This window comes from Salvelinus fontinalis, chromosome 4 (genome assembly GCF_029448725.1).
Source record: "Salvelinus fontinalis isolate EN_2023a chromosome 4, ASM2944872v1, whole genome shotgun sequence".
NCBI classification, from domain to species: Eukaryota; Metazoa; Chordata; class Actinopteri; order Salmoniformes; family Salmonidae; genus Salvelinus; species Salvelinus fontinalis.
The window spans coordinates 50,130,773-50,156,451 of NC_074668.1; the positions used below are offsets into that span (position 1 = coordinate 50,130,773).

Sequence of the window (25,679 nt, forward strand, 5' to 3'; positions counted from 1 at the left end):
TGCAGATTGGGCTAGCACTAGCTTCAATATTTACGAAATGGTCTCTCACATGTTATGGGAGACCTTACGGTAGTTGTAATATGGTATATCTGTTCTGATGTGACCAAACACTTGTTGCAGTGCAATAGTGAAAGGCCTGAATGTAGGTAGGATTATATTTTTCTAACTTTTTTCTCAAAGACAATGATTGTCAATCAAGTTTACTGAATGGGTGTCTGGGGTGCCGAGTGTTTTGCAAGTGAGCAGTTTGTATTATTTGTTATAGACAATGCTGTATGATTAAACACTTTCGAAGTCTGCATGACACCAAGAGCAAATATGAGGAATCCTTTTCACATAATCAAATTTGATAGAATACCCACATAATGGTCAAAATGTGTGGATTATAAAATCAGTTAGTATAAATTATGTAATGCAGACATCCAACAATTGCTATACATTTCTTTATTATTGTAGATATTATCCAGAATTATGATTTAATATCAAACAAAGCGATTACAAATGCACAACCCATGAAGAAATAATTCAAATCATTTTTAAAAAGACGTCAAAATACATTGAGCAAAAATATTAAACGCAACATGTAAAGTGTTGGTCCCATGTTTCATGAGTTGAAATAAAAAATCCCAGAAATGTTCCATACCCACAGTGTATTTCTCTCAAATTTTGTGTACAAATTTGTTTACATCCCTATTAGTGAGCATTTCTCCTTTACCAAGATAATCCATCCACCTGACAGGTGTGGCATATAAAGAAGCTGATTAAACAGCATGATCATTACACAGGTGCAACTTGTGGTGGGGACAATAAAAGGCCACTTTATAATGTGCAGTTTTGTCACACAACACAATGTCACAGATGTCTCAAGTTTGTTGGGAGCATGCTGACTGCAGGAATGTCCACCAGAGCTGTTGCCAGATAATTGAATGTCACTTTCTCTACCATAAGCTGCCTCCAACGTCATTTTAGAGAATTTGGCAGTGCGTCCAACCGGCCTCAAAACTGTAGGGGGTTAGAAATATTACAGTCTGTAATAAAAACCATTCTGTGGAGAAAAAGTCATTCTGATTGCCTGGGCCTAGTTCCCTATTGGATGGGCCTATCCCCTCCAAGGCCCATCCATGGCTGCACCGCTGCTCAGTCATATGAAATCCATAGATTAGGGCTGAATGAATTCATTTCAATTGACTTCATTTACATTTAAGTCATTTAGCAGACGCTCTTATTCAGAGCGACTTACAGACTAATTTCCTTACATGAACTGTAACTCAGTAAAATCTTTGAAATTGTTGCAAGTTGCGCTTATATATTTGTTCAGTATATTAACATGTATATATATTTTTAGGCACACATTCACTGAAATTAAGGTGCAGTACTCAGCAAATGAATGCATAATTTACACTGCAAGAGTTGAGTAAATTACTTGTTCATGTAGAAATAAGTATATTTTAACTGCATAATTGAATAGTTTTCTTTAGCTATAACAATGGCTAAATATATTGACCTTGTTCTTAAAATATACAAAGTGCTACATTACGAAAGTCCAAAAGACTTGGGTCTTACGTAAGTTATTGAACAGATTCATACTGTTTCATCAACATGTTTGTAGAGATATGTCATAAGTTAGATTCAAACCTGCTGGCAAAATGAATACAGTACACAAAATGGAAAATGTAACACTAAATTCCACTTTTACAGGTTAGTTATGATTGTATGCAAAAATATAGGTTGTATTGTGTTTTTTTACACCAACTCTCTTTGAGAAAGCAACATTTTAAAAAATCTTAAGATCTGACAGAGCAACATCTTGGTCTCAATTCAGTCTTGGGTCATAATAGATACAGGCAACCTCTAAAATACAGGAAACACCCACAAAGTGTCTTAATAGGGCATTGGGTCACCACGAGCCACCAGAACAGCTTCAGTGCACCTTGGCATACAATAGATTCTACAACTGTCTGGCACTATATGCGACACCATTCTTCAACGAGAAAATCCATCATTTGGTGCTTTGTTGGTGGTGGAAAGCGTGGTCTCACGCGCCGCTCCAGAATCTCCCATAAGTGTTCAATTGGGTTGAGATCTGGTAACAGACGGCCATGGTATACGGTTTAAATCGTTTTTCATGCTCAGCAAACAATTCAGTGACCATTCGTGCCCTGTGGATGGGGGCATTGTCATCCTGGAAGAGACCACTTCCATCAGGACAGAAAGGATTAACCATAAGTTGGTGATCACTCAATGGCTGTGTATTCATTGGTGTTTACCTTGTCCTCTAAAGGGGTTGAGTGGAACTAAACCATGCCAGGAAAATGCACCATAACAGAGCGGCCAGAACCCTCATTTACTCAAGTGTATCCTTTATTTTGAGTTACCTGTACCATACCACAAAAAAAAGCACTTTCCAACTAGTTGCAATAGTTATGAGGCCAAACAACTGTACTCTGAAATTACATTTTTTAAAGTACCACAATATGCCATTATCACAGTTTTAATTTCAATTCAGGATTGGCAGTTAAAATGTTAAAGTCTCAAGTTAAAAACTGAGGAGTACAACTGTACTGTGGGTCTCAAGTTAATCCATTAATACTTCACTGGTAGCCACAATCCCACCAGACCTTTATGCAACACAAGAACTAACACTCAGATGTAAAAAGTAACAGTTGCTGTAAAAGTGATGATTTCGTTTTTAAAGGTTATGAGAAGCTATACCAAATCAGGGGGCCTAGATTTGTCTTAAATTTACATTTTATGAAGAGGTAAACATTTGAGGTAGCTGACAATATACTCAGGTTGGGATTTGTAGGGTGGATAGGCATATTTGGAATGTCATGTTCAACTCTTTCAGCAACTATTTCTGTAACATTCAAGTCCAAGTCAAGTCTCACTCGGCTGATTCAACAATGCATGACAAAAAGGCAAAAATAAAAATAATATATGGCACAGCATTTATAATAAATTGCATCACCTTTAAGGTACATACACTATATATACACAAAAGCACGTGGACACCCCTTCAAATTAGTGGATTCGACTATTTCAGCCACCCCCGTTGCTGATAGGTGTATAAAATCAAGCACACAGCATTGCAATCTCCATAGACAAACATTGGCTGTAGAATGTCCTTACTGAAGAGCTCAGTGACTTTCAACATGGCAGTCATAGGATACCGCCTTTCTAACAAATCAGTTTGTCAAATTTCTGCCCTGCTAGAGCTGCCCCGGTCAACTGTAAGTGCTGTTATTGGGAAGTGGAAACGTCTTGGAGCAACAACAACTCAACATGACAACGCCCCCGTGCACAAAGTGAGGTCCATACAGAAATGGTTTGTCGAGATCGGTGTGGAAGAACTTGACTGGCCTGCACAGAGCCCTGACCTCAGCCCCATCGAACACCTGGTAGGTTGGAGCTAGAAACACAAGCATTTCGCTACACCCGCAAATACGTGTATGTGACAAATACAATTTGATTTGACACCTTTGGTATGCATCAGTGCCCTACCTCACTAATGCTCTTGTGGCTGAATGGAAGCAAGTCCCCACAGCAATGTTCCAACATCTAGTAGAAAGCCTTCCCAGAAGAGTGGAGGTTGTTATAGCAGCAAAGGGGGGGACCAACTCCATATTAATGCCCATGATTTTGGAATGAGATGGTCTAAGAGCAGATGTCCACATACTTTGTCATGTAGTGTATTTACCTAACTATACACCAATCCGTTTACAATCTAGATTGCACAGTAACTTTGATGAGATACAGGTCAATATTTTATTAACATAAAGCTGGAGTGGGCATTGATTGGCCTTTTAAACCCATTAATAGGAGGGGGGTTCTTTAAGCATGAGAAACCAGCAGAGCTTACGGTCATCTCTTCAACTCAGCATTGTTTCTGTCCTTGTCGCAATGCAAAATCACAGTAAACGATAAAACCATCTCGTTGGACAAAAGACCGTTCCCTAATCGTAGAAACAGAACGGTGTGTTCAATGTGGTTGAAGGATATACCCTGAATGGCTCCATGTCAGCTGCTGCTGGTTGAGGTTGTAGTTTGGGGGCCATTAGGGGGGCTCATGTTGGAGTCCCTTTCAGACAATCACATGCTGCTGTCCTGCAGGAGAGGCTCTATGTCCTCTTCACTGGCAGGCAGGGGGTTTAAACTCTGGAGGTTGTTGCTGGTGCTGATTTTGCGCGTGTTCGTGTAGGTCTTCACTGCCATACTTCTGTGGTCAGGGATGAAGATGGCCACAAGGAGAGCCAGCAACACTAAACAGGCTCCGAACAGGAAGGGCGGACCGGGAATGGTCGGTTTCTGAAAGAAAATTCACAATAAATGTTACCAAAACGATCCGCTTGCATGTACAGTGCATTCGTTAAGTATTCAGACCCCTTGACCTTTTCCACATTGTGTTACATTACCATGTTATTCTAAAGTGGATTGAATTGCCCCCCCCCCCTCATCAATCTACACACAATACCCCATAATGACAAAGCAAAAACAGGATTCAATTTTTTGCAAATGTATCAAATAAAACGTAGACAATTTTACATAAGTATTCAGACCCTTTACTCAGTACTTTGTTGAAGCACCTTTGGCAGCGATTACAGCTTCGAGTCTTCTTGGGTATGACGCAACAAGCTTGGCACACTGGTATTTGGGGACTTTCTCCCATTCTTCTCTGCAGATCCTCCTCTCAAGCTCTGTCAGGTTGGATGGGGAGCGTCGCTGCATAGATATTTTCAGGTCTCTCAAGAGATGTTCGATCGGGTTCAAGTCCGGGCTCTGGCTGTGCCACCCAAGGACATTCAGAGACTTGTCCTCTAGCCACTCCTGCGTTGTCTTGACTGTGTGCTTAGGAGCGTAGTCCTGTTGGAAGGTGAATCTTCACACCAGTCTGAGGTCCTGAGCTCTCTGCAGCAGGTTTTAAAGGTTCTCTCTGTACTTTGCATCAATCCTGACTAGTCTCCCAGCGCATGCCGCTGAAAAACATCTCCACCGCATGATGCTGCCACCACCATGCTTCACCGTAGAGATGGTGCCATGTTTCCTCCAGACGTGACGCTTGGCATTCAGGTCATAGAGTTCAATCTTGGATTTCATCAGACCAGAAAATCTTGTTTCTCATGTTCTGAGAGTCCTTTAGGTGTCTTTTGGCAAACTCCAAGCGGGCTGTCATGCATCTTTTACTGAGGAGTGGCTGTGCACTGTATGTATTGATGATAGGTTTTACTTTGATAATGATTATTTTAACCATCATCAAAAAGTAGAAGAAGCTTCTCTTAATGGGATAACTTTTTGTTTTACTAATCCAACGCCATAAAATAAAACTACTGTTTCTTAGCCAACAGAAGGGGTTTTTGTGCTCTTTGGGCCTAAAGCAAACTGACTATCACATTCACCATCACACGAACACAGCTGTACTCATATGATCTCAGAGTTACACAGCCATGAAATTAAAGATGTAAGCGGGCTCTGTACCTCGCTGGGTTCCTGAGGTGTGCTTTTGTTTCTTCCTGTCATAGGGTCAAGCTCGTTCAGCTCCACGTTGAACAGGAAGAATATGAAGCCGTACAGAGCTGGACCCAGCCCATTGCATAGGCCTCTGATACCCGTAATCATTCCCTGGACACATCCTGTAAACGTAACAAAGACAGATTTTACTCTGACGGCACAGATAAACTCACAATTCACCTCCTTTCAGACACCTCAGGTAGAAAGGGCATATAAAGCATAATGCCTGTTATGGTGAAAGGGAGAGCAAGGTAGAGATTACATACACCAAGGCTTGAATCAGTTGTCACATGTCAGCTGTTGCTCTTTAGTTGGTCAGTGGCAGTGACCTCTGCAGCTCTGTGTAAGGGCAATGTGTGGAGGGGAAAAGGTAGAGCCACAGAGAGGAGACTGGTGTTGTCTTACCTTGCTGATCAGAGGCTGCTATCCGGGACACCAAAGCACTGACTGCAGGGAAGGTGATACTGGACATGGCTGCGACTGTACCCGCAGCCCACATCATCCTGAAAGGCAGGAGGTCCCACAGTGGGGTTAGAGCTATTTCACACGGACAATGGACAAATCCCCTCCACACTCACGCGGTGCCAACACTTAGACAGCTGGACAACACTGAAGACTAAAAGACCAACCCTATGTATGAGATATCATTTTGGCTGTGGATCAAACACAAACTTACCATGGTTCTGATCCAAAGCCATACCAGGCTAGCTGGAACAGCTGAAACCCCAGTCCAAGTAACACTGTGTTTTTATTCCCGATAGTTCTCATAAAATAGGTTAAGAGCAATGTCTGTTAAAAGAAAAAGGGGGGAGAGAAATTACAATAAATCCAAAATATTGTATTCTTCATTATCTTTTAATAGTTTGGGGTAAATATTGACGTGGAACATCGTAAATATTGACACTTTTCACAGTTGATGAATAGAAAAAATACTAATATATCAACACAATACCTGAGCGATAATAGAGAGGATCCCGACCATTGCTATAAAAGCAGCAATTGCTGCAGGTGAGAATTCAATAACCTGAAAAGGAACACAAAGCACAGTGCATCTCATATTACACAGTGTGGATAAAAGTTAAGTATACACGTCACCCTCAACATATCCAATTAATTTAGACAAGGCAGATGCAATGTTGCCAATTGAGTGACTTTGTTGCTAATACTATGCAAGTTCAGACCCCTCCAGCGACTTTTATTGGTTCTATTGACAAATTCAGCTACTTTTCAGTGTGCCTTTGTGAAGTTGACACGAGGGCTTTTCACACAAAAATTCTGCCGCAAACGAGAGTGGGATTCACAGCAACGACACACACACAGGCTGAGAAGCACACGGGGAGGGGATGTGCGGCGGGAGAGGGGGCGAAAACGCTACATCAGAGACTGCAGCTACGCCGCAGCAAGCCAAATTTGGGCTGTGACCGTCGCAGCAATGCCAAAACATCTAGAGCGTTCTAGCGACAAATCAAGGAGCCAAAAGCGAAATTCACCGCAAAATTCTTGGCAACACTGGTCAGATAACATTACATAATGATTGATAACAATGCTAGAATGACTTAAGACGTCCCATGATGCTTATAACTGACTTATAACCAGTCGCACCTGTCGCAGGTAGAGGAAGAAACTGGAGTATTGGCCTGCCTCTGGCAAGTAGGACAGGAACACTGTGACACATATAAGCAGCACTGTCGGGTCCTTTCCCACTCGCCTAAGAGACTGTGGACAAATGACATGTGAGGAAGAAAAAAACAAAACAAGTGGTCAACATTCAGTATCACAGTGAAATTCTAAACATATCGAACAGCTGTAAGACTTGAGGTTAATTTGTACACAACCAACATACGCAAGAATGCAAAATGACGATCCAAAATACGCAGACGTATGCAGCCCTTCAATTTTTTTCACTCCGCAAAATCGCCATGTTACGGAGCTAATTGCCTTCTTGCATTGCATATGTACATAAGGTATAACAGTTTATTCAATTTGGGTAAGGTTATGTCAATGTCACTCACAGCAAAGGGGTCAGCTTGCTCCCAAGAGATAGGCGACCCCCAGGACGTCAGTCTCATTTTGTCTGGGAGAGATTCTGGCACGACCAAAAGAACAAAGGCGATATCCACCACTGCGATGATAGTGGCCACTAGCACCACCAAACTGTCGCCGTAATTTGCAGAAAGGTAGGCACCGATGGCGGGACTCGTGACCAAACTGGCGGCAAACGTTGCTGACACCTGAAGCAGAAGGGGAAGGTGGAACATTCTCAACATTTGTGTGTTAATTTATTTTATCCTCTTTAACATATAAGTGGTGGGGGTTAAGGCATTAAGACAGACAAGAGCCATTACCAGTCCATATGCTGTGCTTCTTTCATGTTCTTCAGTGATGTCTGCAACATATGCAAATATTACAGAGAAAGTCACAGCGAAGACGCCCGAGACTGATATCATGGCAAAATACCACCTGTAGAGAAACATTCAAAAGTAAAAATCTTACTCAAAACAGAGGAAATGTCACATATTCAACACTGATAGAAATGTATATTGAAAACAAAGTTATTTAAATTCAGCAGCGAAGATACATTTCTCTCAGTGAGAGAAGGTAAGCATCAGCAGAAAACACATAGGGAGAATCTCAATTGCCTACTCCTCGCTTCCTCTCTTCTTGCCTCCTTCTCAAAACCCAATGGAGGAGAAGATCAGAGGGGAGGGACCTATGGCTTTCTCATCCAATAGGTTTTGAGAAGGAGGCAAAGAGAGAGGACACGAGGAGTATGCAATTGAGATTTTCCCATTGCCCACATACGACCCTTGTTCCCAGCAGGTTCGCAGTCAGAAGCCACAGAGAGCGCTGTAGAGATCACTCACATGAGAAGCATGTGACTGAGCACAAAGGGTGCTATGTCTACCGGTGCCTCTTACCATGGGCTTATCCTCATTAGGGGGATTGGGGCACAGGTGAAGAACACTGTAACCAGCAGGAAGGACTTCCTGCCCCAAACATCTGATAAGGCACCTATCAGAGGGGCACTCAGGAAAGACAGCAACCCCTACACACGACACAGGGGGGTGGGTAAAATGTAATCACAATGCTACGCCAAAAATGCATCAAGCACGAGACCTATATGGGCAGTCGTTTCACACAACTCAATGTAGGTGTGAAAGAGCTACATAACCAATGTTAAAATTGCTCACCTAAGCACATAAAGAGTGTGACATAGCTAACTGAAGTATAGTAACATGGGGTCTTGCTGTGGGTAGTAAATGCAGCACAAAGACGATCATGACCAAACCTTAGGCAGACCTGGGTTACCAGGCAAGCTCAACCCTCTGTGATTCTGACTGACAACCATCTCATACATGACAATGTTATATTACAATGCTGTAATACTCAGCTCTTTTCACCAGTGACTAATGCTGATCTGAACAAACCAGATAGACGAAAAGACAGTGCCTAGTAGAAACTAGACAAACAGTTTCCCCCCTGCACCTCTCACCTACACGAAAAAGCTAGATCACCTAAAAATAATCCAGAAACATTAACTAAAAGAACAAGGCTGTCTGAAATTAGAAAGTGAGCATAGTGACCAAATATCCTCTTATCGTAACTGAGATAAGTTACTATTATTATTTTTTAAACAAAAAAAAAAACATTGAATCTTAAAAGCAACCCAAATGGAAATGCCTCTTACCTTAACACCTTGAATCAGACCATTCATGAGAAATGTGTGCTGTGGGAACGTTTCATGAAGAACCTGGAGGACAGAGGAAGGAGACAATACAAATACCCTTGTTAGGTCATTTGCAAAGTCTAAACAGATAATGCTGTCATTCATTCATTCATTCATTCATTCATGACCTTTGGGGCACTGAGGAGGGCGCACGTCTTGCCGCTTCCTGCTCGACTTTGCTTTTATTAATTGGTATTTTTGCATTAATTATGACTTTGTTTGCTCGGAATATTTGTGCAATAATTTCCTACGAGCGACAAACACTTCTGGATCATGAATCAGAAGCTACAGACTTATCGCTCAGCCTCCCAGTTCTGGAATAATAAATTTCTCGCACAGCTGGCTTACCTGTTTCTCCTGGCCGAGACGACAGAAGGCAATGCCGGTGACGAAGAAGAAGAACGAAAAAGGGGACTCCAAGCCAAGCTGAAAAGACAGGCTACATGTCCTCCTCTTTCTAGCATCCCGATGGCTAATGTCCAATCGCTGGAAAATTAACTTTGTGAACTCAGAGCAAGGCTTCAAATCGTAGAGGGACATCAGGGAATGCCGAGTCTTGGTTTTTACAGAGACATGGCGTATGGACAACTCATACCACCCTGCATACCACTGCTGGCTTGCTTCTGAAGCTAAGCAGGGTTGGTCCTGGTCAGTCCCTGGATGGGAGACCAGATGCTGCTGGAAGTGGTGTTGGAGGGCCAGTAGGAGGCACTCTTTCCTCTGGTCTAAAAATATCCCAATGCCCCAGGGCAGTGATTGGGGACAGTGCCCTGTGTAGGGTGCCGTCTTTCGGATGGGACGTTAAACGGGTGTCCTGACTCTCTGAGGTCATTAAAGATCCCATGGCACTTATCGTAAGAGTAGGGGTGTTAACCCCGGTGTCCTGGCTAAATTCCCAATCTGGCCCTCAAACCATCATGGTCACCTAATAATCCCCAGTTTACAATTGGCTCATTCATCCCCCTCCTCTCCCCTGTAACTATTCCCCAGGTCGTTGCTGCAAATGAGAACGTGTTCTCAGTCAACTTACCTGGCAAAATAACGGTAAAAAAAAAAAAAAACTTTTTTTGACTCTGCTATTCAACCAGACGACTTTTCAATTTTCCGTATTGATTGAACGCCGGCTTCTGGTAAGAGTAGGGGGAGGCATATGCTTCCTCGTCAACAGTTCATGGTGTACCGAAGTTAAAAACATCAAGCTCCTGTTCACCCTACATTGAGTTTTGGGTTTTTGGACCCCACGATATGCCGAGGGAATTCACGTGCGTTATTACCACGGCTGCGTACAAACAGCTACAAGCAAACGTCAAAGCGGCACTCAGCGAACTGTACAAGAAAATTGGCCAGCAAGAATCCTCTCACCCGGACGAAGTCTTTATGGACGGGGGAGATTTTAACAAAGCAAGTTTTTTATTTTATTATTCCAAAGTATCACGATCATGATTATTATTTGACCATGCTTGTCACTTATGAACATTTTTGAACATCTTGGCATAGTTCTGTTATAATCTCCACCCGGCACAGCCAGAAGAGGACTGGCCACCCCTCATAGCCTGGTTCCTCTCTAGGTTTCTTCCTAGGTTTTGGCCTTTCTAGGGAGTTTTTCCTAGCCACCGTGCTTCTACACCTGCATTCTAGCTGTTTGGGGTTTTAGGCTGGGTTTCTGTACAGCACTTCAAAATATTATCTGATGTACGAAGGGCTATATAAAATAAAATTGATTGATTGATTGATCACCAAAATGTATCCGGGACCACGAGAGGAAACAACGTGCTGGACCATGTGTACACAAAACATCTGTGACGCATACAAAGCCGTCCCCCGCCTCCACAACGGCCAATCAGATCACGTCTCTCTGTTCCTACTCCCTGCCTAGAAGCAGCAACTCAAGAGGGAGCCACCAACACAAAGAATAGTGAAGTACTGGACAGAGGCAGACTCAATACTGTAGGACTGTTTAAGAATATTAATTGGAATATGTTCAAAGATTCATCCACCCAGGACTCATCCATCAATATTAAGGAATATACATTGTCAGTCACAGGCTTCATTATGAAATGTGTTAATGATGTACTTGCAAAAACAATCCAGACATACCCTAACCAAAACCCTGGAAGAACAGAGAAATCCGTACCATGCTGAGAGCCCATACTGCAGCATTCAATGTCAGCAGCGCAAACCCCAACAAGTCGGTGGCGTGCGACGCGTACAAGGCAAGCAGGAACGAGCTCTACAAATCCTTTAGGGATGCAAAAAGACACTAAACTCAAACTTTAAATCGATATTTGACAACTCAGTCTCGCAACGCATGTGGCAAGGAATACAGGCTATCACGGACTACAAAGGCAAATCCAGCTGTGTGGTGCCCTCCCTCTCAGACAAGATTAACACAATCTATGCACTCTTCGAGGCAGACAATACTGAGCAATCCAGGAAGGCTCTCGCTGCTCCAGAACCAGATGTTTTCGCTCTCCGAGTCTGACGTGAGGAACTCTCATGAGTGAATACACATAGCCGCCGGCCAAGATGCCATCCCTGGCCGCGCCTTCAGAGTGTGCGCTGACCAGCTGGTGGGAGTCTTCTCTGCCATCTTCAACCTGTCCCTGTCCCATGCTGTAGTCCCCCCACTTGCTTCAAGGAGACCACCATCATCCCAGTGCACAAGAAAAACAAGCTGACATGCGCAAATGACTACCGCCCAGTCGCACTCACCGGTCATCATGAAGTGCTTCGAGAGGCTGGTCATGGCCCACATCAAGGCCAGCATGCCAGGCACACTGGACTCACTCCAATTTGCCTACCGCTCCAACAGATCCACGGAAGATGCCATTACAACCATTTATCATACTAACACATCTGAACAAGAGGAACACCTATGTGAGAATGCTGTTCATTGACTACAGTTCAGCATTCAACACTATTGTTCCCTCGAAGCGCAGAGCCCCAACTCTGGACACTACCCTCTAAAACTGGACGCTGGACTTCCTGACGGGCAGACCACAGGTTGTGAGGAATGGCAACAGAACCTACTCCATACAGACTCTTAACACGTGGGCCAGCATCCACATCAAAGAGGACTTGACATGGACCAACACCACCACTCGTCAAGAGGGTGCAACAGCACCGTTGCTTCCTAAGGCAGGCTGAAGAAATGTGGCATGCCACCCCAGGTCCTCTCCAAATACTACCGCTGCACCATCGAGAGCATCCTGACCAGTTGCATCGCAGCCTGGTACCGGAATTGCTCCGCTAACGACCGCCAGCGGGTGGTGAGCACTAGCCTTGGGTGGTATACTGTATACCGAGGTATTTTGAAATAGCCACGGGATGGTTTTTCAATACCGGTGAAACTATTTATTACAAGTTTTTCAATACATTTTAATATATTGGTAGCTACTTTAAGTAAATACCTGTAGTCAACTTGTGCAATATGTTAGAAGATAAAGCAGATTGAATTCTCCATTTCATCGGTCATTATTTTACATTATGAAGCATACCGTAGTTCCCCAGAACATTTGAGCCAGTCACGTGTTTGTTTGTAAATAGCACAACTGGAGAAAGCGGAAGCAGATGAGTACCGCTGTTTATTGACACCAGTTGCGTTTTATATTGAAAGTCAGTTTTTTTCTTTGCTTCAATAGAGTGTTCAGGAACGTGCAACTATAGTTTACCATTACAGAAAATACTTTAGTGCAACACAATTGGCAGAAAATAGTCATTTTCATCAGATGATAACAGAAGTACAACGCTATTTGGCTGGAAGTAGGCTAAATGAGCCTACAATGAAAAAGCAAGGTATTTTTTTTGCTAAATCAATGCACAGCCATCATATTTCAGTTGATCACAGAAAGAATGTAGCCAGCTTGCACTTTACCAGAGAAAAGTTGGCTGGCCACACCACGAAAAGTACCAGAGAAAAGTAGCTACACATCAGTCAGAGCGCTGTCTGCTGATAGAATGCCCGTTTTTGAATTCTCATCCCAGTGGAGAAGTGCAACAAAAGCACAAAGTTGTCTGATGACGAGAAGAAAGATATTTATGCGTATTATCTTTTTTTCCGAGTGTGAAAAACAAAGAATTCTACGTTAAAGCAAGCCCTAAGTTTAACTTGCTAGTTATCTAAGTAAGTAAGTGGCTGAATTAATAAGGTGACGGGGCATCATATTGTGTTGGCTTTGCCGTGTTTGAGAAGTCAAAGCCCTTTGGATGAATTATCTGTACAGCTGCCACTGTCTTTTGATTTCCTTGCATTTTTTCTCCTCTCCGTTCTCAGCCTGTCTGCTCTTTCGCCATCTTCTCCAGGCAGGCCCATTGCCCTACCAACTCCAGACTCCAGACACAGCATGTACACATGCTACTCCATAGCCAGTTCTGTTCATTTGCACAATGTCTCTCGTTCACATGTAAATGTCCAAACTCACCAATAATGACATTCTGTAGCACCTACCTATTTACAGTGCATTCGGAAAGTATTCAGACCCCTTGACTTTTTCCATATTTTGTTTCATTACAGCCTTATTCTAAAAATATATTTTTTAATTATCAATCTACACACAATACCCCATAATGTCAAAGCAAAACAGTTTGTTAGACATTTTTAAAACTGAACTATCACATGTACATATGTATTCAGACCCTTTGTCAGTACTTTGTTGAAACAACTTTGGCAGTGATTACAGCCTTAAGTCTTCTTGGGTATGACGTTAAAAGCTTGGCACACCCGTATTTGGGGAGTTTCTCCCATTGTTTTCTGCAGATACTCTCAAGCTCTGTCAGGTTGGATGGGGAGTGTCACTACACAGCTATTTTCAGGTCACTCCAGAGATGTTCATTCGGGTTCAAGTCCGGGCCACTCAAGGACATTCAGAGACTTGCCCAGAAGCCACTCCTGTGTTGTCTTGGCTGTGTGTTTAGGGTCGTTGTTCTGTTGGAAGGTGAACCTCTTCCCCAGTCTGAGGTCCTGAGCAGGCTTTCATCAAGGATCTCTCTGTACTTTGCTACATTCATCTTTCCCTCGATCCTGACAAGTCATCAGACTAGAGAATCTTGTTTCTCATGGTCTGGGAGTCCTTTAGGTAACTTTTGGCAAACTCCAAGTGGACTGTCATAGGGAGTGGCTTCCTTCTGGCCACTCTACCATAAAGGCATGATTGGGGGAGTGCTGCAGAGATGATTGTCCTTCTGGAAGGTTCTCCCATCTCCACAAAGGAACTCTGGAGCTCTGCCAGTGACCATCGGGTTCTTGGTCACCTCCTTGGCCAAGGCCCTTCTCCCCCGATTGCTCAGTTTGGCTGGGCGGCCAGCTCTAAAAAGACTCTTGGTGGTTCCAAACTTCTTTCATTTAAGAATGATGGAGGCCACTGTGTTCTTGGGGACCTTCAATGCTGCAGAAATGTTTTGGTACCCTTCTACAGATCTGTGCCTTGACACAAACCTGTTTTGGAGCTATAGGGAAAATTCCTTTGACCTCATGGCTTGATTTTGGCTGACATGCACTGTCAACTGTGGGATGTTATATAGACAGGTGTGTGCATTTCCAAATCATGTCCAATCAATTGAATTTACCACAAGGTAGAAACATCTCAAGGATGAGTAATAAAACTGTCCTCCTGTGTTAAAATGACTAATAAAATATAAAAAATTTAAACTTAGGTGTCTGGTGTGTTTACTTACAGTCAGCATTGGTGTTGTAAGCAGCCCCCAAGCAAAGAACTCTAGAAAGATGACCACAACTGCATGGGACACCTTGGCACGGCCGGTGGTGTGCTGCAATGGGAAGATAGTGACAGAGGCTGTTTAGGACAGTCCACGGTGCAAAATAGCAGTGTCTTATCTGTAAAAACAACATTGAGCAAGAACTTGCTACAACCTTCCTTGTTGTTCTAAAAGTGAAAATATGTCAACGTGGGGAGATGCTACAGTAGGGGGACTACTGCCGCGTTCAGGTCATGTCGGAAACTCCGAATTAAATTTAATGTAAGTTAGTTACGTAGACTCTTAAAGCTTCCTATTGGTTGATTCTGATGAATATTAATGGAGGAGTTTCCTGCCGAAACTCAATTGGAAATGCAAATGGAAAAATTATAAATCAATATCAAGATTGCAATTCCTTTTCCTCAATAGGTATGCATTGTGACAAAATTCATATTGAAATGCAAAATAAATTCCATTATAGTTTTCATGATTGAGTACACGTCTGCCAATTTGAAAAAGATAAATGTCTGACATTTAATTCCCATGGTACTAACCAGTACAACACTGACACATTTAAAAATCTAACGTAAATGCATAAATGACAAATAATTTCTCATGTTTGCCATTTAATTGCATTGTTGTGATAACATGAATTGTGACAAATCTAATAAATTCTCAACTGGCAATTGACAATGCTTTTCCATACTCTGTGTGGTTTAAGACGGTCAAAATTCAAATTATCAATCGCAATTCTTAAATTTTGCTATTTAGTTTAGGTTATCGTTTTCGACTTGTTGGCAGGGTTTTGGTAACATGAGGCGGAAGAGATTGCCTATGCTTGTTGGGAACAGTCACTTTTGGTCATAGCTGTATCAATCTGGCGTATTTTTAGGTTGTCCCGGCAACAACAACCAGTGTGAAACCCTACAGATGAAGAAAAACAGACAATGTGCGCAAGAAGTTTGCAAGAGGGGACTATAAATCTCAGTGGAGGGGACACAGGGAGCTAGTAGCTAGCTAATATGGCTAATTAGCTATTAGATGTACAATGCGGAGAAAGTTTGTGAACCCCTTAGGATTTTCACATATTTCAAACCTAAAACGTTAGATCTTAATCTATGTCCTAATAATAGACAAAGATAACCTGATTAAACAAATGACACAAAAACATTACTTTTTCAACATTTATTTATCCACAAATGATTCAACATGCAATATCCATGTGTGAAAAAGTATGTGAACCCCTGGTTTGATCAGGTCAATTAAAGGGGAAAATTAGAATTGGGTGTTTAAATTATTTCATGGATGCTCGCCACCACATTAGCTCTTTGAGATACATTGGCATCGAACATGTTAAAGACTCCTAGGAGGGGGGAAGATACTGATCATCTATTACTAGAGAAGAGAATTGTAATGGATTGGAATCCCCGTTTGTGTACCATGTCTCCTAGAGGTCTGAAACAAGAGTTTGATATCTGACCATTTTTTACATGAATATGTCACTTTGATTTGTCTTCCAGGTCACCTACTTGGACATTTTGTAATTATCTGGAACTACTACATGTACCCATCTCATTGTTATCAAGTTATTAGAGATACACAAATAGTTTTTGCACCCACCATACGTCATGTCCACAACGGTCATGTGAGGTGAAATGTGTATATTTTGGGATGTGAGCACCCAGTTTGTGTGTTTGGCCTGACGAAGATTCGTTACGGATCGGAACTTTGTCAATAAGCGGTGAATTGGGAGCTTTAACAGTGTGGGGGAATTATTGTTTACTATAATTCTTTATAAGCCCAGCACCTACAGTACCAGTCAAAAGTTTGGACACACCTACTCATCTAGGGTTTTTCTTTATCTGTGCTATGTTCTACATTGGTCTAATAATAGTGAAGACATCAAAACTATGAAATAAGACATACGGAATCATGTACTAACCAAAAAATAATAATCTAAATACATTTTATATTTGAGATTCTTCAAAGTAGCCACCCTTTGCCTTGACAGCTTTGCACACTCTTGGCATTCTGTGTTGTCATGTGTTGTTGCCTTGCTCTGTTGTCGTCTATGTAGGGTTGTCTCTTGTCATAATGTGCATTTTGGCATATATTTATATATTTTTTAAATTTTGAATCCGAGCCCCCGTCCCCACAGGAGGCCTTTTTCCTTTTGTTAGGCCATCATTGTAAATAAGAACTTGTTCTTAACGGACTTGCCTAGTTAAATAAAAGGTTAAACACAAAATAAAAACTCTCAACCAGCTTCATGAGGTGGACCTGGAATGCATTTCAATTAACAGGTGTGCCTTGTTAAAAGTGAATTTCTTTTCTTGTTAAAGCATTTGAGCCAATCAGTGTTGTGACAAGGCAGGGGTGGTATACACAAGATAGCCCTATTTAGACCAAGGCCATATTATAACTAAAACAGCTCAAATAAGCAAAGAGAAAACGACCGTCCATCATATCTTTAAGAAATGAAGGTCAGTCAATCCGGAACAATTAAAGAACTTTGAAAGTTTCTTCAAGTGCTGTGGCAAAAACCATCAAGTGCTAAAATGAAACTGTCTCTCATGAGGACCACCACAGGAAAGGAAGACCCAGAGTTACCTCTGCTGCAGAGGATAAGTTCATTAGAGTTACCAGCCTCAGAAATTTCAGCCCAAATAAATGCTTCACAGAGTTCAAGTAACAGACACATCGCAACATCAGCTGTTCAGAGGAGACTGCGTGAATAAGTCCTTCAAGGTCAAATTGCTGCAAAGAAAACACTACTAAAGGACACCAATAATAAGAAGTTACTTGCTAGGGCCAAGAAACACGACCAATGGACATTAGACAGGTGGAAATCTCTCCTTTGGTCTGATGAGTCCAAATTTAAGATGTTTGGTTCTAACCACTGTGTCTTCTTAGTAAGACGCAGAGTACATGAACGGATGATATCCGCATGTGTGGTTCCCACCGTGAAGCATGGAGGAGGTGGTGTGATGGTGCTTCGCTTGTGACACTGTCAGTGACTTATTTAGAATTTAAGGCACACTTAACAAGCATGGCTACCACAGCATTATGCAGCAGTCTGCCATCCCATCTGGTTTGCGCTTAGTGGGACTATCTGTTTTTCAACAGGACACTGACCCAACACACCTCCAGGCTGCGTAAGGGCTATTTGACCAAGAAGGAGATTGATGGAGTGCTGCATCAGATGACCTGTCCTCCACAATCACCCAACCTCAACCCAATTGAGATGGTTTGGATGAGTTGAACTGCAGTGAAGGAAAAGCATATGTGGAAACTACTTCAAGACTGTTGGAAAAGCATTCTAGGTGAAGCTGGTTGAGAGAAAGCCAAGAGTGTGCAAAGCTGTCAAGGCAAAGGATCTCAAATATAAAATATATTTAGATTTGTTTAACACTTTTTTGGGGTAACTATATGATTCCATCTGTGTTATTTCATAGTGTTGATCTCTTCACTATGATTCTACAATGTAAAGAAAAATCCTTGAAATAGTAGCTTTCAAGTCTATCCACGAAAATGCCATTTTTTGTTAATGTAACTACAACCATGCATAATTCACATTCACTAAAAATGACAAACTTCTTGTAGCAGGCATTAGGCTATTGAAAATTAACTCATTTCAATAGGCATAGGCTACAAACTAAAATCTCGGTTTACGATTGTACTTAGATGCAAGTAGCCTATAGCCCCTGATAGGCTTCTGTAGACTGAAGATGTAAGTCAAACGTAGGCAAGATGTCATCTGAACGATTTAGCAGCTTGCTTAGTTCAAAGTTACAGATTAATTTATTTGAACATGAATAGTTTGGCGATTTCGAGTTAAGAAGTGCTTGTGTTTCCCAATAGCCTGCTGGAATAGGCTACTGAGGATGGGGTCAAAATTTCAATCACTGAATTAAATATGAATGATATGTTTATGAACTGAATATGCTTGTCAACAACAGCCAGTGTTTATTATTATTATTTCATTTTTTACCTGGGGCCTAAATCTGACTGACTGTTACCGTCAATCTAATGCGTTCTAACCACTGACTGGCAATTGCGATACAGCTTTGATAACTTCCAATTTGATCAACTAAATGTGGCCATTAATAATTGCATAATAACACAAGGCTACAACCAGAATACACTGAAGTTATAGGCTATTTGTTCAATCTGTTTGCCAGCTCCAGGTAGGCTACTTGATGGCCAACAGATGAAAATGTATTCATTGAGGACTTTTCCCCATAACAGAAGCAAGCAAGGGAGTTACATAACTTCCATTTCAAGTTTCCACTTGCGCATAATGACAAGTTAAATAGTCTACCTACAACTGGTAAAAAGTTGACGAGCACGTGTGCTGCTTTGTCTACTCTCACTCACATGACTCAGCCAATAGTGGTCTAAGCTGCATGCTCTCTCAACACACACACAAATGGCAGCCGCAGTGCAACTTAGAAGTAGCCCAAAAACCTGCAACCAATACATTTTCAACGTATCCCAATTTGGCAGGAAAAATGTGAACATGGCAACCCTGGTCAAAGAGGAAGATGTGAACTCTCAACTTTGTAAGCGTGAGAGGCAGGGGAAGAGGCTTGGTGTGTGGGCTTATTTTGGACCTAAGCTTGACGCCTGCCTTCCCGCATTTGGGAAAACGATTCCCATTGTTAGGGCGGAGATGTGCCTTTCGTCATTATATACAGATCTCTGATGTAAATGGGGAGGTGCACACAGTAGTTTTTATTTTATCTTTATTTAACTAGGCAAGTCAGTTAAGAACAAATTCTAATTTTCAATGACAGCCTAGGAACAGTGGGTTAACTGCCTTGTTCAGGAGCAGAACAACAGATTTTTACCTTGTCAGCTCGGGGAGTCGATCTTGCAACCTTTCGGTTACTAGTCCAACGCTCTAACCACTAGGCTACCTGCCGCCCCAGTGAGTGAAGGAGACGAGACCAAAAATACAACATTAGAACAAGTGGACGTAAACGCTGATAAAAAAAAGAAAAACAAAACCTACAGGCATTTGGAATATCGCTCAAAAACTAATTTGAATTAAATCAAAGTAATGCGATATACAGCATTGCCCAGCCCGAATGGAAGTGGGTGAGAACCACGAGCCTCCTAGGTTTTGTATTGAAGTCAATGTACCCAGAGGAGGATGGAAACTATCTGTCCTCTGGCTAGAACATGGTGTTACCCTACAGAGTGCTGTTAAGGCTACTGTAGACCTTCATTGCAAAACAGTGCGTTTTAATAAATTATTTGGTGAGGTGAATATATTTAGCATAGTTACCTAAAAATGTTTCATTATGTTTATGAAATTCACTGAGGAAGGTCCTCCCCTGGTCTATACACAATATCCCATAATGACAACGCAAAAACACATTGAGAAATTTTTACAAATTTATTGCAAATAAAAACATTTACATAAGTATTCAGACCCTTTACTCAGTACTTTGTTGAAGCACCTTTGGCAGCGATTACAGCATCAATTCTTCGTCGGTATGGCGCTACAAGCTTGGCACATCTGTATTTGGGGAGATTCTTCCATTCTTCTCTGCAGATTCTCAAGTTGGATGGAGAGCGTCGCTGCACAGCTATTTTCAGGTCACTCCAGAGATGTTCTGTCTGGGCCATTCAAGGACATGGAAGGTGAACCTTCAACCCAGTCTGAGGTCCTGAGCAGATTTTCACCAAGGATCTCTCTGTACTTTGCACCGTTCATCTTTCCCTCGATCCTGACTAGTCTCCCAGTCTCTGCTGCTGAAAAACATCCCCACAGCATGATGCTGTCACCACGCTTTACCGTAGGTATGGTGCCAGGTTTCCTTCAGACGAGGAATTCTGGAGCTCTGTTAGTGACCATCAGGTTTCTTGGCCACCTGCCTGACCAAGGCCCTTCTCCCCCTGACACCTCAGTTTGGCCAGAAGGCCAGCTCTAGGAAGAGCCTTGGTGGTTCTAAACTTCTTCCATTTAAGAATGATGGAGGCCACTGTGTTCTTGGGGACCTTCAATGCTGCAGAAATGTTTTGGTACCCTTCCACAGATCTGTGCCACGACACAATCCTGTCTCTGAGCTCTACGGACAATTCCTTCGAATTGTCAATTGTGGTACCATATCCAATCAATGGAATTTAGCCCAGGTGGACTCCAATCAAGTTGTGGAAACATCTCAAAGATGATCAATGGAAACAGGTTGCACCTGAGCACAATTTCGAGGCTCATAGCAAAACGTCTGAAAACGTATGTAAAAAGGTATTTCTGTTTAGTTTAGTTTTTATACATTTGCAAAAACCTGTTTTTGCTTTTTCATTATGGGGTATTGTGAGTAGATTTAATAGCGGAAAATTATATTTAAGCAATTTTAAAATAAGGCATAACAAAATGTGTAAAAGGGGAAGGGGTCTGAAAACTTTCCGAATGCACAACTCCAGTGTATATTTGGCCTTGTGTTTTAGGTTATTGTCCTGCTAAAAGGTGAATTCATCTCCCAGTGTCTGTTGGAAAGCAGACTCCACAAGGTTTTCCTCTGGGATTTTGCCTGTGCTTAGCTCTATTCCGTTTCTTTTTTATCTTTAAAAACGCCACAGTTCTTATCGATTACAACCATACCCATAACATTCTGCAGCCACCACAATGCTTGAAAATATGGAGAGTGGTACTCAGTAATGTACTGTATTGGATTTATCCCAAACGTAACACTTTGTATTCAGAACAAAAAGTTAATTGCTTTGGCCAATTTTTTTGCTGTATTATTTTAGTGCCATTTAGCTGCAAACAGGATGCATGTTTTGGCATATTTTTATTCTGTACAGGCTTCCTTCTTTTCACTCTGTCAGTTAGGTTAGTGTTGTGGATACCGGGAACAATTAATAATTTTCCAGAGAGTCCCGGGAAATACAGCAAAAATCGGAAGTGCCCATTTAAAGCGTTTAAAACCAAGATACAGTCACTTTGACAGGGATCTCCCAAAATTACATTGTCGGCTTACCCACTATCTTAAGATTTCACAGCAAGTGAAACTGATATTTAGTAATGATAGAGTAACTTTGATCGACAATTGTGAAACAGGCTGTTCATAAATTCCAAGTGTTATCATGTTCCTCAATTAATTCAGCGCAATTAAGCAGTAGGCCTAGGCTATCTCCACACAGAGCGTGCTCAGGATCCACAGAACGCACCCAGAGTAGGCTATAGCGTTTCTGAATCATACAAACATTGTAACGACAGTCAAACAAAAGTCAAATTACCAACGTTGCAACAAATGACAGAATATCCCCTATTTGGCAAAATTGAGTTGTTGATTAAACAGATCAGCTCATGAATAAAACAGGGAGATGAAGAGAGGAAATTGTTTAAATAGCAAGGTATCTTAACAGGGACCAACTCCGTAAACAAACTATCCATACCTACTCTCATTCAGTCTGTTGATCACACATTCTCTACCGAAGCTCTCATATGGGCCGCAACAGGAGACAGCGCAGAGAAGCGGGGTAAATGTTATCGCGGGATTTGACATGACTAGGTGAGACGTGCTTTGATAATGAAACCTATGGATTACAAAATAAAGTTATGAATTTTCATGCGATTCTGGATTTCAAAATCAAATCAAACTTTATTTGCCACATTCGCGGAATAGAACAAGTGTAGACATCACCGTGAAATGCTTACTTACAAGCCCTTAACCAACAGTGCAGATCAAGAAGAAGAAAATATTTACCAAGTAGGCTAAAATAAAAAGTTATAATAAAAATAACACTAACGAAGCTATATACAGGGGACAGCAATATACAAAAGGGAGAGGGGGTCAATATAAATTGTCCGGTGGAGATTTTTATGAATTATTCAGCAGTCTAATGGCTTGGGGATAGAAGCTGTTGAGGAGCCTTTTTGTCCTAGACTTGGCGCTCCGGTACCGCTTGCCATGTGGTAGCAGAGAAAACAGTCTAGAACTTGGGTGACTGGAGTCTGACAATTTTATGGGCTTTCCTCTGACACCGTCTATTATATAGTAGGTCCTGGATGGCAGGAAGCTTGGCCCCAGTGATGTACTGGGCCGTTCGCACTACCCTCTGTAGCGCCTTACGGTCAGATGCCGAACAGTTGCCATACCAGGCGGTGATGCAACCGGTCAGAATGCTCTCGATGGTGCAGCTGTAGAACCTATTGAGGCTCTGGGGACCCATGCCAAATCTTTTCAGTCTCCTGTCGTGCCCTCTTCACAACTGTCTTGGTATGTTTGGACCATGATAGTTTGCTGATGATGTGGACACCAAGGAACTTGAAACTCTCGACCCGCTCCACTAAAGCCCTGTTGATGTTAATGGGGGCCTGTTCGGCCCGCCTTTTCCTGTAGTCCACTATCAGCTCCTTTGTCTTGCTCACATTGAGGGAGAGGTTGTTGTCCTGGCACCACACTGACAGTTCTCTGACCACCTCCCTATGGGCCGTCTTATCATTGTCGGTGATCAGGCCTACCACTGTTGTGTCGTCAGCAAACTTAATGATGGTGTTGGGGTAGTGTTTGGCCATGCAGTCGTGGGTGAACAGGGAATACAGGAGGGGACAAAGTACACACCCCTGAGGGGACCCAGTGTTAAGGATCAGCGTGGCAGATGTGTTGTTGCCTACTCTTTCACTGGGATTCAGTGGGAAAATAGCCTATGCTTTATATAAGGCTATATAAGGCTAATACATGAGTCAATAGATAAATAATACACTTGATTTACATTATGCTAAATCTTTCTGATCAGTAGATAGATGAGTAGACGAATAAATAAGTTACCACTTCCACTTGTCCAGCCAGAGATGAAGTAACCAAAGGCTTTTGGTCAGGAGTAGGACAGGCTACTACGCGAGTGAAGATCAAGCAGACTTGTATAACGTGCTAGCAAACGTTTCTGCTCTACTAATATATGAGCAAGCATTAGCACTCATCTCAATTTTGTTTCCTCGTCTCCTCACTGCGCTGCTGCCTGCCTCCGTCGCAATGTTCTCAACACATTTAAATCAAAATAGCCTGCTGTCTTCTAGAAATCTGTCTTTTTCGGGTTCATTCCTGTTATGTCGAACTGGGGCTCGGGCTTCAACTTACCGGCTGTGGGTCAGACCGTGATCTAAACGTCAGTTCTGATGAGAACTCTAAACTGCATTCGGTTCGCGTGTGCAGTCCGACAGTGTCAATTATGCATTCGCTTTGAAATTATTGCATCTTCATGTGAAGGAAATACGCTAGGTTAAAGGCTTCCATGCAGCAACCTGTTTGGATAATGTGCCATTTTACTTTCGGCCAATCTGCTGCTGCTCATGTTGTGTATTTTTTGGAATTGCATTTGTGCGACATTGGGGGGAAATGTTGTAATTTCCGGGATCTTGTCATTACATTTTTTTAGGACATGTGAAGAGTGGTCCCGGGATCCCGGTGTTAATCACTATTGTGGAGTAACTACAATGTTGTTGAGCCATCCTCAGTTCTCTCCCATTACAGCCATTAAACTCTAACGGTTTTAAAGTCGCCATTGGCTTCATGTCCTCTCCGGCAACTGCGCTAGGAAGGATGCCCGTATCTTTGTAGTGACTGGGTGTATTGATATTGATACACCATCCAATGTGTAATTATTAACTTTACCATGCCCAAAGGGATTTTCAATGTAACTTTTTATTAATTTGTAACATTTTCGAAAAACATCATCCCACTTTGACATTATGGGGTATTATGTGTAGGCCAGTGCCCCTATGCAGAAATCGCGTCGCCATTTCCTGGTTGCTAAAGTTCGAATAGTTGGCCTATTTATTTTTTATGTGACAAAACAAGCAAGTATTGTGTAGAGAATCATTGTAACACCTAAACACCTGTGAAATATATTTTCCTTAACCAAAATGTTTGTATTTTCAGCTGTCCTATCGGTTTTAAAAAATTGATAAAGCCAAGTAATGTGATTTGCTAGTTCGCTACATGCATAGCTCCAGACCAAACATTTTACTTTACTACAATGTCATGTTGGATAAAGACATTTTAGGGCACCCAGCTGTATGTTATTGTGGTAGCTATAGCCACTTACTGTCATGTGCACCCTGTTCATATGACCCCGACCCCGACCCTCGCCTAGCTAATCATATCAGATTAGAATTCAAGAGCACGGACAGCAAACTTTATTGCTAACGAGTTCGCAAAATGTAGCGACAAAGCTATCTAACGTGTATGTATCCGAATCGTGTGAAAATACGTAATTATCTATATGGACACAATAACCTCGTGAAAATGAGATTGTCAAAATGGCAGAGATATTAGCTAGCGAAAACAGAAGAGATAGTTAACGTTAGCTAGAAAGCTAACGTACTAGCTAGTAGCTACTTAATAACATGCTAACTTCGACTGACTGGTAGCAACAAGATGGACTAAATAACGTTGACACTTCCGGCATAGCCGTACCTAACGCGTTACTAGCTAACTACAGACGCTAGCTAAATATTTTGAAGGATGTACAAACGTGGGTAACGTTAATTTCACTTACAGGGGTCCCATCTCTCATGTTTCGGACCAACATGATGTCGTTGGTCTCAGTCGGTATTTTCTCCTGGGTCATTTCACATCTTGCTGTAACGATATTTACATAAAGTCCATGCTGTGTAATATTCTTAGATACATCCGTCTCTTCCAGGTTGTCTTGATGATTATGACTAACTATGACTATTACCCGGCCTGAGTAAACTGTTGTGAGTTTTTCTGTCAGATTCGGATTTTACGTCATGACG

At 42.0% G+C, this 25,679-nt stretch overlaps 1 protein-coding gene across 1 annotated transcript; it reads right to left on the bottom strand.

The window, feature by feature from the left end:
* Nucleotides 1-426: 426 nt before the first annotated feature.
* LOC129853938 (hippocampus abundant transcript 1 protein-like) lies at nt 427-25,679 on the bottom strand. Its single transcript, XM_055920475.1, has 12 exons — nt 25,439-25,679; nt 14,906-14,998; nt 9,194-9,256; nt 8,424-8,551; nt 7,851-7,965; nt 7,518-7,736; nt 7,108-7,221; nt 6,458-6,529; nt 6,182-6,294; nt 5,911-6,008; nt 5,473-5,627; nt 427-4,305 (listed from the first exon to the last, which is right to left on the bottom strand). Exons 1-12 carry the CDS (start codon nt 25,508-25,510, stop codon nt 4,090-4,092), a joined length of 1,458 nt encoding a protein of 485 aa, XP_055776450.1. The 5' UTR covers nt 25,511-25,679; the 3' UTR covers nt 427-4,089.